This window comes from Drosophila rhopaloa, unplaced genomic scaffold (assembly GCF_018152115.1).
Source record: "Drosophila rhopaloa isolate 14029-0021.01 unplaced genomic scaffold, ASM1815211v1 contig_3, whole genome shotgun sequence".
NCBI lineage: Eukaryota > Metazoa > Arthropoda > Insecta > Diptera > Drosophilidae > Drosophila > Drosophila rhopaloa.
Window position 1 is genome coordinate 19,280,922 of NW_025335123.1, and position 20,515 is coordinate 19,301,436.

At 36.3% G+C, this 20,515-nt stretch overlaps 1 protein-coding gene across 1 annotated transcript; it reads left to right on the plus strand.

Moving 5' to 3' along the window:
- Positions 1-495: 495 nt before the first annotated feature.
- Positions 496-19,775, plus strand: LOC108049971 (TWiK family of potassium channels protein 7). The gene is made up of 8 exons (XM_017131400.1): positions 496-974; positions 17,463-17,624; positions 17,689-17,812; positions 18,025-18,174; positions 18,472-18,663; positions 18,718-18,833; positions 19,056-19,148; positions 19,209-19,775. The coding sequence occupies exons 1-8, from the start codon at positions 732-734 to the stop codon at positions 19,362-19,364; spliced, it is 1,236 nt and encodes a 411-aa protein (XP_016986889.1). The 5' UTR covers positions 496-731; the 3' UTR covers positions 19,365-19,775.
- The last annotated feature ends 740 nt before the right edge of the window (positions 19,776-20,515 follow it).

Here is a 20,515-nt window from a genome sequence, read left to right on the forward strand (position 1 = left end):
CTTATTAAATTATTTTTTTTTGTATTAATACAGTGCATTTGTATAGTTGATTTCATTTTATTCATATTATTTGGTATTATCACTAAGTATATGGTTATTTATAATATTTTTAATTCTTTTATTTTATCAATCTTAGCGAGCAGAACAAAGTATTGTTTAAGCAATAATTTATTGATTTTTGAATCCAAAATAAATATCATTTGGATTAGATAAAATGTTAGTTTACTTATTTATTGTTATTAAACGAAGCTTGGTTTGAATCAATAACATACACATATGTATATAGAATATAGAATTGTACATTTTAAAAACACTTAAAAGTGAGAATGAATTGCTCACCTTTCCTCTTCAATCTGTTATAGTAAATATTGGACTAATTTCAAAATATTGTTCAGCTTTCCGAGCAACGTTGCCACATGTTTGGCCCCAAAGTGGCCATCTTTTCGGGGGGCTTGTGTATTCAACGCGGAAACACAACAGTCGCAACTTTGACTTGTTGACGGTTGGTTCTCCTCGGGATTCTGGGGCTGCGTCGATTTGCCGAAAGTTTGGCGCGAGTGCGAGAAATTTCGAATATTGCCCATTTGCGTGAGAGTGCCCCAAGAAATGTTGGACTCGCAGGACCGAAGGGGGCCGGGCCCCTAGGAAACTAGATGAAATAGGCATTGAATTGAAGATTAAATGATTGCAAATTGAATAGTTGAGGGATAAGCGATAAACAGGAGCGGAGAATGCCGATCAAAAAGGTGGCGGTGAAGGAGTACGATTCGCAGGATGAGGCCAGTACCGAGTTGCTGGAGAAGCTGAAGCACCTGGACCGCCGCGTGGATGCCGCCGAGGGCGGGTGCGTGGCCAAGGGGGCGGCGGGCGGTCGGAGGAGCACCGCCTGCTGGCAGTCGATGAAGTGGAAGTCGACCCTCAATCACATCGGACTGCTCGTCTCGCTGTCCATCTACTGCGGCGTGGGCGGATTGGTAAGCGAACGTGTGTTCCACGTCCCCACCAGACCCGAACATAACTAAACAAATATTTAATTATTTTCGATGTTTTTTTTTTTCGCCTTTTGCGGCTGCCGCGAACATGCAAAATGATTTGTATTGGGCCGAAAGCCGAAAACGGCGAGCGTTAAAATTGTTTGCAGCAAGAAAGAAAAGCAAAACACATTAATACAGTACCCAATCGAGGAAAGGGATTATTAAGGATTAAAAGAAATATTTTCCAAAAAAAAACTAGTGGTTAAGCTCAAGTTTTAAGCAAAAATAGTGCCTACCAATAGAAAAACGTTTTTACTTAAATGTATTTATTAAACATATTGTGTTTTTAAGCAATACATTTTCAAGAAAATGTGGAAAGAGTGGCTTAAACTGCTTATTTAAAATATATTAAATCAACTCAAACCCATTGGTTATTTTTTGGTGATAAGTTTAGGTTGAGCAGAATTAAAAATCATATTCTAGCACTACAACCATAAATAAAATCTTTTTGATTAGCCGTTTATTTAGTACACAAAGAGTGTTGAATTTATGAAGAGTTAAAACCTATTTAAATACTTATTAATTCGAAAATTTCAGAGTGAGAATTTACTATTAAAAAATGCAGATTATGCTGGCTTAAAGTGAATAACTCTTTGGCTTTTTATTCCCATCCATTTTTTCGAAATCCTTTTACTTTTTGACTTGTGTTATAGAAATGTTCAGTTATGAATCTCTCGATGCATTACTGTACCAATAAGAATAAAGACAATAATCCAAACAGAGCCAAAATTTATTGCAGTGGAAATACTAAAGATTAGCCCAAAAATTAAGTCATAAAACTATTTTGTACATTTAAGTGCCCCGCCTCCCCTAATTGCCACTGCATATCCAGACATTCAGACATCCAAACACCCAAATCTGTCTGGCTGGCGGAGCAGGAGGAACTGCATCAGGCGGACCACGTCCCGGCTTTCTGGCCTTGTCTAAACATTTACATTTTGCCCAATGACGTCGTGGTTTCAGCTTTTAGCCGCGCAAAAAAAAAATAAAAGTATACTGTATTTGAAATTGATGTCGTCAGTTGTCCATGACTGCAAAATAGCTGCAGTTAATCCGGGGCAATATCGGGGTAGGAATGGGCCCTAATTGTTGTGTCCCACGACTTGACATATGGCCGAGTGTCGTGCCGGGAAGGTATTTGTTATATAGCCTCTCAATTTCCTCGAGCACCGCCAATTACGGGCTGGGAAATGGGACAGGATGTGAAGTGGATGTGGTGTGGGTGTCGGGCAAAATGAGCCGAATGAATGGATGTCGAAGCTTATCTAGGATGGCTGATATATGCATTGAGAGACCAGTGCTTAAGGCATCTAATACATTTGCACATTCAAAAACATTGATAAATGCTAGAGAAATCACAGATAAATATACAAATCCTTGTCATACTTTTCTTATTAAATAAATATAACAGTAATAGTAATTAATAAATAGTAATTATTTGTGAATTCTAGATTAATAATCAAAAGTTTTTTATTGTTTTTGAATTGGCATTAATTTACTTAATATATGTAATATATAATATATGTTCATTTCACTTTGAATTACTTAATATAATCAATATACATATATATTTCTCCTTCAATTTCGGTAGTTGTTGTGTTGCCTTAACAATTAAATTTATTATTTATTTCACTCCTACAGGTGTAATATTTTGAAGAATAATTGAGGAATATTACAAATGTTGTATGCAAATTTTCAGGCTTATGCCCAAATTGACTCTATTTTTATGGACTTCCATTGACCGCCTTGGCAACTAAATGATTCATGAGGCCTCGAATTCTTGGATATTTCCGTGCTATATCAAGTTGTGTTCCCCTCCGATTCCCAAACCCCCTCCCCCGCAATATTCCAGCCCTATCAACACCTCGCTATTATATCTGGCGATTTGCGCAGATTTCTGGCCACAAAAGCCATGCATTAATCAGGCAACACATTCGCATCCATATGAATTGTCGAGGAATTGGGATCGAATCGCACCCTTCAATCTCTTGGCCACACACACCACATGTTGGCCAATTATGCGCACTTCTCACTTAAATGGCTCATCAAATTTGTTTCAAATTCACATGGGGAATAGCATTTGTTTTATGTTCCGATTTACCCAGGCCCCAATCGCTTGATCTTTTCCCTCTCTTAATAAACTGAAGAAAAATGTGTTTAAGCTGTTGAAATTGTAATGATACATTTTTAATATCATTTCAGCTGAGAATAACGATTGTCTTTGTTTATATAAGGAAAAGAATGAAGGGTAAATGCAGTTCAATTACTTCCAAAATCAATACAAATGATTGTCGTTTAAAAAGCCACTTCATTTCGTTTTGAATTTTGATTCGAAATTTACTTTGCATTGATTTGACCCCTGAGTCGACCCCTTAACCCACCTCAAACCCACCGGAAACTGCCAAGTTAGAGTTAAACGGAAATGAATCCTGGGACGTGAACGGAACTGTCCACATCAGCATATCACATGACATTCAAGTTTTCTCATAGTTTTTCTTCAATGTTCTCCAGCCGGAAATCAGTTTCAGTCACTTGACCAGCGACAAAAACTTTTCACCCCTGAGATTAGTTTACAAACAAGTTTTCAGTCCCATAAAAACCTCTGAATTATGATCTTGGGATTTCTGCAAACCAAAAAAAAAACCACCTTGTTTTTTAGAAGTTTTATAAAAATAAGATTCCCAGATTTATTTTGCAGATTTAAGCCTAATTTGCTGCTTAAAAAATAAAACAGAAATTAAATTCAACAAATCGAAGTTTACTTATGTACTTGAAGAATAATGTTTAATCATTTTTAAAAGAATTCTTTTAAATAAAATTCGAAGCATACCAGCCATTAATGGCGTCATCCTTTTGGGTGTCTCCTTTTTTTCCAAAGTATTTTATTTGAGGGATAAGCTGCTTTAAAGTGAAATCACTTTTTGGGAGCAGAAAACACAAAGTTTTAATTGGTTTTGTTGACGAGCTGGCCATGAAGCAATTGACATTTATCTATTTTATGGGTTTGTTTCCGTTCCGTTTCTCCTCAAGCCCGTTTGCGATGACACAAGTCAGTTTATTTATTAATTAAGCCAAAGTCCCAAGGAAGCGGAAAGGAGTAAAGCTCGAATTACGAGGCAACAGCCTCCTTTTCACATATGGCAAAAAAAAAGGGGATGAGTGGCCATAAATCATTTTAATTAGCATTTTGTAGCATACTTGAAGGCGTCGTCGATTCGCTCCACGTATGTGTGTGTGTGTGAGCTTTCTTCCTTTGTCTGTGTGTGTGTGTGTGTGAAAAATTTCACTTTGTCAAAAGTTGTCCAGCGGAGAAAGTTAGAGGCCAAGTGAATTAAGTTGTTGGCCAGAATAACACACAACGACAAAACGGCCAATTAGACTCGAGTCAACCCAGCCCATTTCCCCCACTTTCTCCCCTTTTTATACATTATATACAAAATACGGTTGCAGCCAAGATAATAGCACTTTTCAGGGCCCAATTTGTATGCTTTACAATATGTTGGCAGGCATTTGGTATAAACAAATTCATCACAATAACCCATAAATCATCATTTCTAGCTATTAACTATAAAGAAAAGGTTTAACTTCTGCGAATCACAATTTGTTCATAATTTTATTCCATAAATATTTTTTATTTTTTGCATTTACATTTACATACTTATAATAAATAATATAAGTAATTTGATTGATTTATAAACGTATTTTTGGCTATGAATAAATTAGGAAAATAAAAAGCTCTGATATTTATAATTCCCTTATCAATTATAATAAATCCACTCCAATAATTTCGTTCATAAAATGGATACTTTCTTTTAAAATTCAGATCAGGCTATTGTATATTTTAAATTCGGTTAAAACCCCACCATTTCGACCGTGGCTGTATTGTGCCATCTATAGCCTCATGTGAGTGCTGGTGCTATCTGATTAACTGACCCATCCAAGCCTGCCCAGACATGATTTTTCATATCGAGGCCAATTTGCTTCTTGGCCCTGAACGGAATCCAAAACCAAAGTCGCTGCCAAAAGCCAAAAGCCAGGAACTAGGCACGGCCCAATAGACGCTTTTCCGCATTTCCACCGCGGATGTTTGCAACAGGAAGACAAAAGAGGAGCGAATGGGAAAACTCGAAGGGGGAAACGTTGGAAAATCACGTTAGGTTCACATTAGGCCAACATTTTGACATTTTGTTGATTCACGACCCTTAAATAAAGTTTTGGTAAACACAATTTTATCATTAATTTTAAAGATTTATCCGAGAATATTAAACCAAATTAAAGGGTTTTACTTGTTATTTTTTGTGGTAAACACAAAGGCAACAAAGTTGACAGTTGTTTTATTATTTTATTTATGTTTACGAAATGTTATACACTCGAATTTTATAAACGTTTGAAATAGTAAATTCAATGCAATGCTTTTAAGTTGAAAACAATGATGATAGACAAACCAATAATAGAGACACCTTATGGTGGTGTCTCTATTATTCTACCACAACTGATGAAATACCCAAAAACCGCAGCCAGAGTCCATTGATTTTGGCTTGCTAATGAAGCCTTTGTGCCCCAGCGCCCCTAGCTATGCAACATTTTGGCCTGCGATTCGGTTACCTCTTGCAAATTCCAATCATGTAGTCGCAATTCCTCACCCCAACATTTTCCCAAATTGCGAAACAATGACAAGCCAGGCGATTCGATGCGAGACAAAGATCCATTCGATAGATGGAAAAGATGGGGTGTGCGAGGCCACAAACTCTGGCCAAAGTGTTTAAGTGTATTAGACAAAGTTCGACCACGCATGGGGCACACAAATCGGGATTCAATTTATAACCGAAGCGAAGGACAGAGATCAAATGGAGTGCAAGTCATAAAATCACATTTCCCTGAAAGTGAAAAGTGGAAAGTGGAATGTGGGAAATTGAACACGCAAGAATGAGCCGGCCTTTCTGTTTTACATGTGTCAAGAGGCACGAGATACAAATTATTTTTGGCCAGCGGCCAGGAGAATAAATACCAAATGAATACATCAAGTGGGTGGGCGAGTGGAGAGCCGTAAAATTATTAACAAATTATGCGACGACAGGCAGGTGACAAGAATCGGACAGATTTATGCGGCGAGTGGCCGAGTGTGAAATGAATTTATATCCACATCCTCCCCCAATCGAAATTCTGTCGCGTCGCGTGTCCCGTCCAAAAATACTGAAATATATGGAATTGACTCATCGGGGAATCTCGTTAAGTGGCCATTGTGCTTATATGTATATACTATATGCGTATTTATCGTGGCTATATGCAAAGTATCGTGGTTTCTGCGCCAATTCAGGTCACCAAGTGCATGGAGCAGTTAACCCCGATCCGCTGGAAGCATCATCCATCAATCAGTCGTTAATGGTCCCAGCCAGTTGGCTCATCGCATTTATCAGTTTTTACTTTTAATTGTTTGTTTACACGATTGCGATTTATTTTTTATATTTTGTATGGCGGGCTTATAAATCTGACCAAATTGTGGCGAATTTATGTACTTTAAAAGTGCGAAAAATTGATGGGTCAACGATTTGAGTGCAATGTTTTTGCCAAACTTTTCTCATAAATATTGCGGCGGTGGGTTTATTAATTGGCTTTTTATTTTACTTTAATAATCATTTACTATTATTTATTTAATTGTTATGAAAAAGGTTTAATAACATTGAACATTAACATTATTTTGAGACTAACATCTGAAAACATTTCTGTAATTTGTTTGTTAATGAAATGAAAATAATAAACAAAAATAGTTAGTGATATAAATAAATATTTTGTTAAATTTTACACCCGAAAGCACTTAGAATTGGATTGAAAATAACAAAAGAATTTTATTTGTTTTAATGGGAAATTATAAACTTTTTTGCCAGTCATTTTCCATTTTCCGTCGCCAAGCAAATTCCATTGCATTTTCCGCCAGACGGACAGTATTTACATTTGCCAGTATTTATTTGCCATTTAAATGCCTATACTTTTCTGAATTTTTTATATTTATGCCACGGATTCACCCACGCCTCTGGCGATTGAGGAGACGTCACTGTTTATGGGCGGAAAGATCACACACGCCCCTTGACAATAGCAACAATTAACCCCCTCGGGCCGCAATTAACCCCTTGGCCATCACTATCACTTTCATTTTTCCGCATTGTTTGCTTGTTCGCGTCTTTCTCACCTTGTTTTCTTGGTTTTTGTTTTTCCTGGTTTTCCTTGCGCTTGGCAAAGGCGGCATACGTGGCGTATGAGTAATATGCGAATGCGTGATTTTTTTTTATGCTAGCATATTACCCGCCAGTTTCTATCTTTAACCGTGAAGCAAATAAATTTGAAGAATTCTTTGTTTGCATTGGACTCGTTCTCGCTGGCTGCTGGTGGAAATAAATTGAAAATCATTTGTAAACTATTTGCAGAATCGCAGTATAATTATGATGATGATTGTTGCTCTATGTCTGCCAAAACAAACTGGCCATAGCAAAATGTGCTGGCATTAATAATTTATACAATTTATTAGCAAATTAAAATAATAAACTACCGTTGCGCTCTCGTTGCTGATTTGATTTATTTATTTGCTTAGCATAAAATCGCTGTTCTTTTTGTTTTCGAATATTACAAATTTATGGTGTGAAATTTAAATTGGCAATGAGGCAAAAACAAACGTGGAAACAAGCATACAATTTTATGTGGAGTTGGCATGTCAAGGTTCTTCTTGTTGTTGCTCTTCTCAAAGTTTTGTTATTTTCTGTTTTTTAGGTCTTTGTAGGTGGATTAAGTAGGAGGAAGTGGCTTATAACAAAACGTTCGACGCTAAATTAGCATAATTGAAAAGGGGAGAGGGATCGGGCTTCCGTTGAGCCAAAGAATAAATGCTTGTTTATTTTTTTGGGGACTGCATCAATTCTCTTTTAAAGCAGTTTAGTTCCCAATTAAATTTTCGAAAATATTTTATTTTACTTTTTTCAATTGTAATTTGTGTATAATCTGTAATCTGTACACAAAATTTTAATTTTTTGATTACTCTACTTTAAGAAAACTGAGAATTTTTTATTCAGAAATTTTTTTGTTTTGTATACTTTAAGTATGACATTTTAATGGGCTTATATAAAATTGATTAAAATGGATTCCTTTATAATGTTTGAATGAATTATAAAAATAGAATTGCAACATTTTTATTACCAAGAATTGATCGTTATGTGATCGAATCCAGATGTTCATTATGATTTCCTCCACATGATAGCTTGTTTTAGAAGACAGCTATATGAACAATTGACTTTGATCTCTATGAGCTCTTCAGGATTTTATACCTTTAATTTCTCAAACTGAACTTGTTTATGTTTTTATTATTGATGATCTCTCCATATTTTATGAGAAAAAAATGCTAGGAATACATTTTTGATAGTATTAAATAATCAAATGGTAATTAAACATATGATATTCTTTAAATAGCAAGTAAATATAATATATGAAATTCGTTGTAAAATCTGATCTTTATAATACCAAAAGTCGAGTACCCTTAAATACACTGCAAACACTTTCACCAAATTCGACCGCAGCAATTACCAGAAAGTGAAAGCCAAACAGCAAAGGAGTCAAAACAGGAGTAAGCCAAAAACAGCGAACTAGAACTCGGTCAACTTTTCAGGCCCGGCCATTCTGGCGCCTTGCGTGCTGCACCAAAATCGGTGCTAAGCCAAAATCCGCGGGAGCCAGCTGCCATTAACCCACCTCCCCCCCTCTGCTAACTTGGCCAATTTGCCCCACCCCTCACTTGAGCATTGACGCGGCTTTGATTGTTTTTTTTTTGCAGGTCGACAGTCGACACAATCTTAGACACAAGGCAGCACGCAAGTCGAAGTCAAAGCAACTCAATTTTTAAGGCAAACGCAGTGGCAGGAGCAGATCCTTAAAAGGATTTCCGTGGGTATTTAACGAGCATATTGGTTGGAAAGAAAATTATATTATTGATTTGCCAAAAAAAAGCCTTCTAGGTGTCTGTTACTTAAGTATATTGCTCAAATATATTTATTCTGACTACCAAAAATGGTAAATTATTGATTTGATTTTTTGCGACATTAAAATATAAGTGCACAATAATATAATCTTAAATAAAAACAGCTGTTCCAAAACTATAAATCTAATGGATTTTGTGACACAAATTGTTAGAAATCGAAATCATTAATTTTACAGAGTTGAAACTGCCAATTCAGAGCTTATTTTTATATTTCCCAATTGATAATTTATGTTCAATGGGTGATTTATAGTTGATTTGAACTACCAACCAAATACCCGACATGCAAAAGTTGCGTGCAAAATTTTCCATGTCAAAATGGCGTTGATTGATGATGACTTTCTGTGTGTTACTGCGAGTGTGCGCTAAATGCACATAATGCGCATACGCAGCGTGTGACGATGTTTGGGCCAAAGTTTTCCCCGACTCAGCATATTTTCCGCAAAAATGTGAGCGACAAGCGGTAAACAATAAAAACACTTACGCACTCACCAGCAAGTAAATAGATGGATGTAATACTTTGCTGAACTTTGACAGGCTGCAAAATGCATTAAAGTTTGGCTTATTGAAGGGGGAAGTTATGAAAGTTGCACAAGTCGATTATGGAAATGGCTAGGGAAGTTCACACAGTAGACATCGTGGACTTAGAGTCTCAAAAGTGAATTTTTCCGGGGATTTACTTTTAACTTTTAAAAGTTAAATTATATTTTTATTTTTATACATTTTGTAGGGCTTGCTGGTGACTGCAAGACTTTTTAATAAATGTAAATATGCAGTGATGCTATTATTTTATTTATTATTCCATATTACTATTTATTTCAAATGGTCACACGTGGTCAACAAGTTTAACCCACTTACGGCATTTTTATTTGCTTATGTGGATGTTTTTATGATGGGCCCACCTTTGAAATTGTTCAGACTCTCCTACAAACTTAAGCTGCCCAATTTGAAATAGCCATTTATAGATTTCAACAAGACCAAACACAAGCAAATGCAAGACTCTTCAAAACAAATTATTAGGATTTCCCCCACACCAAGCAAAAGCTATCAATTTCATGGTTTGACCGCCCCTTGTCCAAAAATGATGCCATCGCTTGCAAATCGAAAATAAAATGAAATAAAATAAAATAAAATGCGGGTAAAACACACAAGTCATCGTGGGCCACATAGCCAAGAACAGCAATCTCATTAGCCAACAAATTCATCCGGCAGCTGGCCACAACACAGTGTCAATCAAAAGTCAGCTGCCAAAAAGGGGGCGGCTATAGTAATTCACCAGCTCGTAATTAGAAAATTAAAAAACTATCTCTCACGGGCTGTCCACAAAATTTGCCATGTACTTCATTATTTTCGAATAATCATTATTTGTTATTTTTCCCGTGGCTCATTGAGACACTTGAGAACCTAAGACCACAACATCTAGAGATGAGCAGGTGATTTCGGAGGCAGCGAACTGAGAGTCATTGAAGAAGCTTTGTAATGCGATTAAAATTGAGACTCCATTGTTTGTTTGATTCTCCTAATTTGGCCAGCTTAAATTCATGCTTGAGAAGGGCTTTTTTTTGGCGTGACTCATAATTTATTCATGATTCCATTAGGGGGATATAACCATTTTAAACACTGCATATTTACGACTCAAATACAACTTTCTTGGTTTCCAAGAATCTGTTTTATTTGCACACGCAAAGTTGTTAGAGAGGAGATCGAGTCTTCAAATTATTGTGATTTTAAGCTATCTTAATGGGTAATAATAATTTTATTTATGTTAATAATAATAATATTTTATTAAAAAAAATTTTTTTAGACTTTAGATTTTTATTAAAGATTTTTTTAGCTTAGGTATAACTTTATTAGTCTTTATTTATATAATACAAATATTGGCTTGACGTGTGCTATTATTAATAATAGTTTAAAAAAAAGTATGTTAATTCCAACATATTTTTTATAGAAGACAAACTAAGAGGATTTTGTTTTAGATCTATTGCATGGTTATTGTTTTCTGAAGTAAGACTTATAAAAGATATGTAAAGAAAATTATAAATTCAGATGATGTCCAAATTCAAGACCAAATGTTGTAAAATGTGGTTTAAAAACCTATTAGAAAAGTTGGGACAAATGCTGCGATACTATCGCCACGTGTCGTGAGTGGCATCTATCGCCAGCCTCCAACCCCCCCCCCTCCCCCTCCTGCCATCGCCCGCTATCGTAATGCCGTGCCATGTGGCACGCAATCTCAAGACCTTCTTGCGATTCGACGGGCGTAATCTTTCTGCTTCTCGGTGCTGCCATGTTTGGCTCACACACATCACGGCGCGGTAAAAAACGCGCCGCAGACGCACACAAATCACAGGGCGGAAAGAAAAAACAAGTCACGTGGGCGGGGGCAAGTGTATTATATGTATATACCTATATATGTATATTAGCCCTAACAGCTGATTTGTTGTTGTGCCATGCAAATAGCACCCACCTCCACCTCCTCCTACTCATTTTTTTAACGTCTTCGTTGGCTTGTCACGTGCTGATGGACACGCAAAAAGGGTGGGTCATTCGGCGGGGCAGGGGTCAAAGGTTGAGTGTGTGCCCCTGCCTCGATTCACGTCTGATTTGTTATGATTTTCCACCCAAAACAGGTCGGAGAGCTTAAAGTCGGCTTACGATCAAGTCAAGCGATTTGCTTGAAAGTTATATTTGTACTGAAGCAGATTAGGTAAGGATTTTAAAATATTCAAGAAGTTAACCGAAGTTAAATATTTTCAAGAAAATTATTTAATCAGTAAAGAATTAAATGTTTTTTGTTTATTTTAAAATATTCAAAAAGCAAGATATGAAGAAACATTTTTGAAAATTCTTTTCTAAAAACGCATAACAAAGTGAATAGAATTTATTCAAATTTATTCCCAAACTTATTATGTTTCTTATTACTTATGAGATTATACAGCCCATAAAATGTAAGTTTTTTATTAGCAATAGATGCTGGGATTTTCACCAAACATCATTTTATTTTACTTATTAAAATATTCTTATGAAGCAGTAAATTAAATATTCGAAGAATAGGAATTTCCCCTAAGTTTTCCAGACTTTTAAATTAAAAATAATGTTGGCCTAATATTAAATATTCCATGGAAGAAGAGAACATATCCCATACCCCATTTTTTCTGTCGTTCAGATCCATGTACCATCCCTGCTGATTCCTATTCCTGTGATGATTTCCCATTTCGGTTGGTCTGGGGGGAAATCAAGTGACGAAAGTCCTGGTAATCACCATCGTGGCCATGTGGCATGTGTCTAGACCCGATAATGATGACAATCTCTGGATTTTGGAACCGAAACCAAAACCGAAACCGAACTGAATCTCATCGCAATGCCCAGCCCATGGAGTCGGTCCGGGGTTATTTGGGTCAAGCGGCGGCATTAGCATAAAACGAACATCCAAAAGGCGCTCCACGAATGGCACTTACTCAGCATTGTGCCCGGAATTGGTTAATTAACCGCAGGTGGGGCTCCCCTTCCCGGCATTATCATTCCGTTGGATTTTAATTTGATTTCGGTTGCCGAGCTGCTCTCTTTTCGTTATGTTTTTTCTGTTTTTCAGTTTTTCAGCTTTTATTTTTTTTTTTGTTTTTAACTGTGCCATATTTCGGTGCGTTCGGCCTTGGCCATAATAATTACGCATAAATATGTCAAGTGGCGAAAAGTGCGAATGGAGTAGCCAGCAGTGGGTGGTCCTCAACGGGCTGCTGTGCCGATGGCAATAAAAAGCCATAAGCGCTTATATTTACGATTATAATTGGGCTTTTTCCGTTGTGTGTGTCAACGAGATGGGAGATGGGAAATGGGAAATGGGAAATGGGGGAGGGGGGATGGCGAATGGAAATGGAATAGGATTTCTTGAAGTGTTTGTGTGTAACTCGACGGGAAATCCAACTGTTTCAAGTGCCCCGTGCTGTGATTGTTCTGCATACCAAATTTATTACGTTTCGGCTGAAGGGATCCCCAGATATTAACTATTAACGAGATTACGACAACCATTCATATTTACAAGCCATTTATTCTTGCTGGAAAGCTTGGTGAACACTTCCCCAAATTATTCTGTTATAATACTGAAATTATTGCGTTTTCATGATATTTATTTAGGTATGAAAACGGAGATCGTCTTCAAATCATCTTTATTAGTTTGTACAGCTTGTTGAATTTAATTTTATTATCAAACAACAACAAATCAATTCACAATTTAAATTTTAGAATGGATCTTGTGCTCAAAAGCCCATAATCCATTTGATTGTATAGCGCTATGATAATATTTACATTTTCCCAATGTAAGGCAAAATATGGTGTTTTCATAATAAATTAAATTTATTTAGGTAAGTGAGGGGTACCCATGTTTGGCTCACACCATAATCCATTCCCCTTTATCAGTTTAAACAGCCTGCCAATTTTCAGTTAGTTATTATCCACAAATTCCCCGGTTTTTGGTGTTCGCCATCAAATCACTTGGCAAGTTCAATCGTTAAATTTTACAATAGATCTTCGGGGTAAGAGCCCTCATGCCATTCGGTTTTATTGCGACGGGCGAGGCGCACTCAATAAATAATCAAAACTTAATGAACTGACAGCGATTTATATTTATGCATGCAACAACAAGTTTGTGGAAATTATGTCTAATTTGGTATCAAATCATAAACTCATAAAATCAACAAACCAAATTCGCTGACGCTGCCCGCCCGCGGTTTTAAACGCGCACGACAGAAGCGCGGCGAATCGGAAAATGTGGAAAAGTGTTTTGCTTCTTGTTTTTCCCTGCCCATAAACAAACAAGTTTCGTTTTTTTTTTCTTCTATTTATTTTTTTTTTTTTGGGCGGAAAAGTGAAACAATATTAAAGGTTATAGAAAAAAGGGGCGCCCAGCGGACGCCGTTGTCCATTTTCGCATTTTCACATTTTCACGACTCTTCCGTTTTGGCAGGACTCAGAAACTTTCGCCCTTCTTTGGGTCAGGGTCCTGTGGACTGGGTCCTGGGGACTGGGGACTGGAGGTCATTGCCGCCGCCCCTGGTGGAACTAATTTTCAATAAATAATATCCATTTGTATTTATTACGCATTGGAGCGCATTTGTTTTGATTTTTTTTAGCTGACGGCCCTCGTAATAATGTTCTCTTCTGGTAAATAATCATAAATACGGAATGCAAAGATTTATTGTTATTTCTTCAAGTTCGCTGAGTGAGCCCGTCTATAAACCGCGATGTTTGCTTTGTTTGAGCATTACAGTTTTTATCGGTTTAAATAAATACATCATCAGATATAAGATTGTTTGAGAATTTAGAGTATTATATAATGAACCAAACTAATTATCCGGTGTTTTATGAATTTGGTTGAGCTATCAAATCTTAGAATAAAATAAATATAAATTATGCAAATGATTTTTGATCTCAAATAAGAGTTTCCGTCTGTAACCATATATTAAATAATAACTTATATAACTTAATAGAACTCCCACTATAGGCACCTATTTTGTATCATAAATAATAAGCACTAGAATGTTAGGTCCTATATGGTTTTTGTGTTCCTTTGCTCATCCCAAATTTCGGCTTAGTGCGCCCCATAGATCCTGAAATATGACCCCCTATATCATGGCTCACACTTCATCCTTCTGGAGATGGTGTATTGAATCAATTTGTGACCTTGTTCCGATTTAAGGCTGCCGTTCAGTCTGGGGGATGTTTACTGACCGTAGCCTGCTTTTCGGGGCGCTCGCAGCGGAAATGAATTATCGCCCGCTAAATGGGCGCGCACATCATTATTATTATTATACCCAAAGCAATAGCAACCAACAGCTGGAGTTGCGAAAACATTTTAGCTCAGATTTCTGTTTTGCTTTCTTTTCCCCCTTTGTAATGAAGAGAAATCGCGCTGGACACTGGCGGTGGTTTTTCAAAAAATATAAAATAGAGGAGCAGCAGCAAAAAGGGGATTACGATGGGTTTTTCTGGTTTCTGGCCAGGCTTGTCAATCTGGATTAGGTCCAGCCCTGTTTTCAGTACTTTAACTGCCACTCCCGAATTGGCCAGAATCACACTGCGAAAAAGAGTTGATTTTTGAAAATGATAAACATTTATAATTATATATACCTATATTTAAAGGAGCTTCTACCCGATTTAATTTAATTTTTAATAGTAAGATTTGCTTTAACTCTGTTTAAAGGTAATGTAATTTTGTATAGGTTAAATACCCAAAAATAACTACTAACTAATGATAATTTACAAAAAACAAAACTGAAATTAGTTGATAATACAATAATAATAATTACTACAAAACCAGTTACATTCAATTCAATTTTTATCAAAGGTTTTAATTCTAGGAAAAGCGTTTAAAAATCGTGGAAAATTCCTCACACACTTTTATGATCTCCATTTATTTACTTTTCCATATTTTAAGATAGTCTAATTTTTTTAAAGTGCAGATCCTGAAGCACAGTTCAGGTGGTCGGAATAAGTCACCGGAGGGGCCACTCCATTATTTCCATATGTCGTGCGTTAATTGCCGCACATGTTGGCTGGCTGGATGACCAAAGGGGGAAGGATTGGGGGTTTTGGGTCCCCAGGATTGGGGATTGGGGATTGGGGATTCGGGTGCGGGAAACACTCTGGCTCCGCTGCGTGTGATTTATGGTGTGCAAAATGGGGTGACAAAGTGACAACTACCATAAGCCGGCCTCAGCAAAGAGTTGCGGGCAGGAAGTCACTTTGCGAAACAGTGATTTTATGGCCAAAACTAGGAGAGCGAGTCATTTGTCATAAATTTGGATTATAGTTTTACCCAATTTCCTAATTCGCAATTTTTAATTGCCTCACCCACATTGGCAAAATTAATATTTGATTTCGTATCATAGTTTAAAAGCACAGCACTTGATAAATCAATTGTAAAGATATACAAGTTTTCAGCAAAATAGTTTTGCTAAATTAGATAATAGATATTTTAAAATAAAATATAATATAACGTTTTTAAAAAAATCAAAAATCACCGTTTTCGAAGGAGCCTGTTCCCATTTCCCAAGGGCAAGTGAGCCCTCCCACATTCCCAGCCTCATCATATCCCCCACTTTCAGAGTGGTCAGCAAACAAAAGGAAAGGAGCCAAAGATAAACCCATGTCCAATAATAATTATAATTTATGCGCCAGCACAGAAACAAAGCCAGTGGCAAACTTTCAGCTGTTAGTCTGTCTGCGGATATAACGAACCAAATTACAGATCTGTCTGCTGGTTCCTTCCGCAAGTATATCTGTATATGGGCAAGATGTAAGTGACATGACACCAGTGGAAGTTGGACAACTTGTCGCCTTTAAATTGGTCAGGGAAAAGGGCATGGGATTGATTTCGGAGGACAGGAATTAATTAACCAAATGCAAAAATGTGCAGCGGGGGAAAAGTGAAACTCAATGGGAGAACACAAATTCAATTAATCAAAATGGAGACGTGCTAGGAATTCAAAGCTTCTGCAACTCTGTCAAAGTCACAAGCAATGCAAACACTTTCGAGTCACTCAAGGCTGACCGTATATCTTCCTTACCCCAATTTACTTACAGTGTGTGTCTGTGTGTGCCGAAGAAATATCATCGTCTGACACATTTAAATTGAATTTCCAAATTCATTCGCTTTTTTCGCCAACATTTCTCTCGCTGGTTCGCTTTCGATTTGCTGTTAAAAATAAAACTCAAAATCAATTTGCACAAACTATTTTTATATCGAAAACAACATACTACAAGTTAAACAAATTTCTCGTGATGATGTGTGAGAAATTGAATGAAGATTTGATTTTGTTGTATTTACGTTTCTTTCCATCACTAAAACATCAAACAACGAAATGTTGAATTCCAAGTGAATGGGAATTTTTTTTCTTTGGCTCATTAAAAATAATTGTAAAGTTATTGTTCATAATAATTATTAGTCGACGGGGTGAAGGTCACAAGGTAAGGTTCAAAATTTATCCGAATTTAAATGTTTTTGTATGAATACTTGGAAAAGCACTCAGCAATATTCCTAGAATTATTCTTGTAGAATGTGAATATCTAGATAAATGTAATGAAAAATGATTATTTATTATTCTGCACTTGTTCAAGTAAAAGTTTTTGGGTTAACAAATCCGGCAATTGATTTTGAACATTTTAAGAATGTTTAAAAGTTTTATGTAAAAAAAAACACTTTTTGTATGTCAAAAAACCGGAACTTGAGTTTCGAATTTTCGATACAAGTCCTGGGAAATCCTCGTTGCATTCGTTACAAAATTTTTTACAAAAACAATTAGTCTGCGAAAAACAATTAGTCTTTTGACTGCGTTACCAACTTCTGACCAAAATTATAATTATAACAGCATAAAACACTTTTTCTAACTGATTAGCAATTTGTTTTATTTTAGATATTTCGCCACTTGGAACGACCTGCAGAGGTAGAACGTCTTTCCCATCTCAAGGATGTGGTGAAAACCCACAGGGAACGCTTCATGCACACCATATTGAACAACACCGAGGTCCACAATCTCGACGAGCTGTTGTCCTTCGAGTTGGCCAAATATGAAGCGGTTGGTACAATGCTAATTTCCCCAATTTTCCATCCCCAATCATCCATCAATTATGTTTTTGAAGGCCGTTCAACAGGCGGCTGAGGGAGGGCTGCTGATAGTGGCCGATAAAGACTTTCCAGAGCCCTACGAGCGATGGAGCATCCTGCAAGCTGTGTTCTTCTCATCGACTGTGTTAACCACTATAGGTCAGTAATAAATATAGGCAGAAATAAACGATATTCAAAGCTTAATTTATCTAGATTTTTTAGCTCATAAAATTTGGCAACACTAAATGTTTCTAAATTATTGTTTTCGTTAAATTGATCATCATTTTTAAAGTGTCATTTTTCATGTCACAAGATAGAATCTTATTTTTATATCAAGCTCAATTTAAGTAATTAATATTGACATATTTCAGGCTATGGCAATATTGTGCCAGTGACGACTGGTGGTCGGGTATTTTGCATTTGCTTCGCCCTCATCGGCATTCCCTTCACCCTCACAGTGATTGCCGATTGGGGTCGATTGTTTGCCACCGCTGTCTCTGTTTTTGGCAAACATATGCCCAGTAAGTTATTAATTTTACCAAAAAAAAATTAAGGATTTAAAAAAGCATTAAAGCATTAAAAACATTAAAGCATAAATGTAGGAACGGAAACGCTGCCTATACAATATCATTAAATATCTGCATGCTTAATCAGTGCGTATGAGTAATATTAGGTGGTTGCATTAAAAATCATTACTAATACGCACTGTTGGTTTTGCTTAAATAATGAATTCTCGTTATTTACCGCCTTTTATAACTTATTATAGTTTTATTCGATTTAAGCATTTTACATTTACTAATTACTACTTATTCTCCCAGCCAAACCCAAATTCACCAACTTTATTGGCAAGACCTGGTTCTATGCCATTTTGGCCGTTGGTTTTTTGGGCGTTTACTTGGCCGCTGGAGCTGGTCTGCTTTTGCTCTGGGAAGATGACTGGACTTTCTTCGATGGTTTTTACTTTTGTTTCATCACCATGACAACCATCGGATTTGGTGATCTGGTGCCAAGTAGGTTTTAAAAATATTTAAGAATGTTTTTTACTTTATATTTGACTATTTCAGAGAAACCCAACTATATGTTGCTGTGCACGTTGTACATTCTCATTGGCCTGGCCCTGACATCGACCATAATTGAGCTGGTGAGACGACAATACGCCACTAGTTGGGCCAAACTTCAGGTGAGTTTAGTAATTTAGAACTAAAGCAACTTTTTTTAGAACAAGTTTGAATTATTAGCATATTAACATATTTATTTAGGTACTTGGTATTAAAATATGTATCTACAAAATAAACAATAAATATATATTTAACTTTAACATTATTATAACTCGTAACATTATACTGTTTGTATAAAAAAATATATTTAATAAAACATAAACTAATTTTTCTAATTTTTCCAGGAACTTTCTGGACCCATGGCGGAGACTTTGCGTCGTTTGGGCGAAACAGCCGGAACGGGTTTGGATTATACAGCCCTGCAGAAAGTGCTTACGGTATGAAATCTCAACGAAGTAACCCATAAGAACTCCAGATAAATATATTGTACCTCATAGGTGTCCATGCCCAAGTGGAATAGCAAGAAGAACGAACACAGTCCCGATATTGCAGCCTTGGAAGCCATCACCAATGCCATACTGAAGGAGGTCAAGGAGGCCCAGAACAACAAGCCCAAGGTCCTGCAAATCGTCATCTACGAGTCCTCTGTCTAATATAGTAATGCAAAAACAAACAAACAAAAAAATGAAAACCAGACAGCGAGAGAGCTTCCATCGTAAAAAAGTGCTGCATAATTTTGGGTAGCCAGATAGAAAAACAAAATATCAAGAAAAATATCAAACGTAGTTAGGCTGCTGATCGTCATCCGTGGGTTACAGTGGGCACTGGCTACTGCAGCACTGCCAGACTTCCATTAGTTAGTGTCCTATAGTGTACCTATAGCTATTATATAGTCAAATGTCTAGGCAATAACATTGCTCATACGTACTGAGGCCACAACACACTCTCACACATGCAAAGCGCGGCAGGTGATTTAATATCTGTAGTCATAGATAATCTTTTTTTTTTTGAGGAATTCTAACCGTATGAGGTAGCTTAAGTTATTTGTAATCTTAATTGTAACTCTTGTCCATACCATGCATAAATGTCATCTTAAAATAAACCACAAAAAGACTCCAACAATTTGTATGTGTTCTGTTAATGGCTGGAAAATATTAGTATATATTTAATTAAATATGGAAATGATTTATTTTGGTAAATTATAAGTTAACGCTATTATTCATGAGATATATTTAAATTAACTAAGTAAAATTATAGTTAATCAAGGGATCTTGTTGAGTCCATGCTCATAGTTTCCACATTTTAAAGCTTGTAACTACACCGGCTTAAGTATAATTAATTAATTTCCTGCTACATTAGCTTAAAGCCAAAAGCTTTGACTAAATTCGCTGCTTGATTTTGAAGCTCACTTTTCATGACGAATGGAACTTTCACCGGGAGCTTCGTGAAGACCTGAGATACGATTCTATAGAGACCCCAAACCAAACCCACCCCTCGTTTATTTACTTTAGCACTGCACAAAATATCTTGTGCCCTTTTCATACCAAGATCGGTTAAAATGTAGACACCTTAAAATTTAGACACCTTAAATTTTTTAAATACTGAAAGGGACACACATTGTTTTGGTGAACCAATACAAAAATACTGTGCAATTAATAGTACTACAATAATACTATTAAAATAATACATTTTGGGTATAAATGTAAAGTGATTTTAACATACTAAGTTTATAAAAATGCTTAGAGAACAAAATAAGGCCAAACAACGTTTATTTTCTAATATTCGCATAGCTTGAAATACTTTT

Excerpts from the sequence above, each read along its gene's own strand:
- LOC108049971 (XM_017131400.1), top strand. The coding sequence starts at position 732 with ATGCCGATCAAAAAGGTGGCGGTGAAGGAGTACGATTCGCAGGATGAG. Across the intron at positions 17,813-18,024 it reads GACTGTGTTAACCACTATAG|GCTATGGCAATATTGTGCCA; the intron begins GTCAGTAATAAA and ends GACATATTTCAG. Across the intron at positions 18,175-18,471 it reads TTTTGGCAAACATATGCCCA|CCAAACCCAAATTCACCAAC; the intron begins GTAAGTTATTAA and ends TTATTCTCCCAG.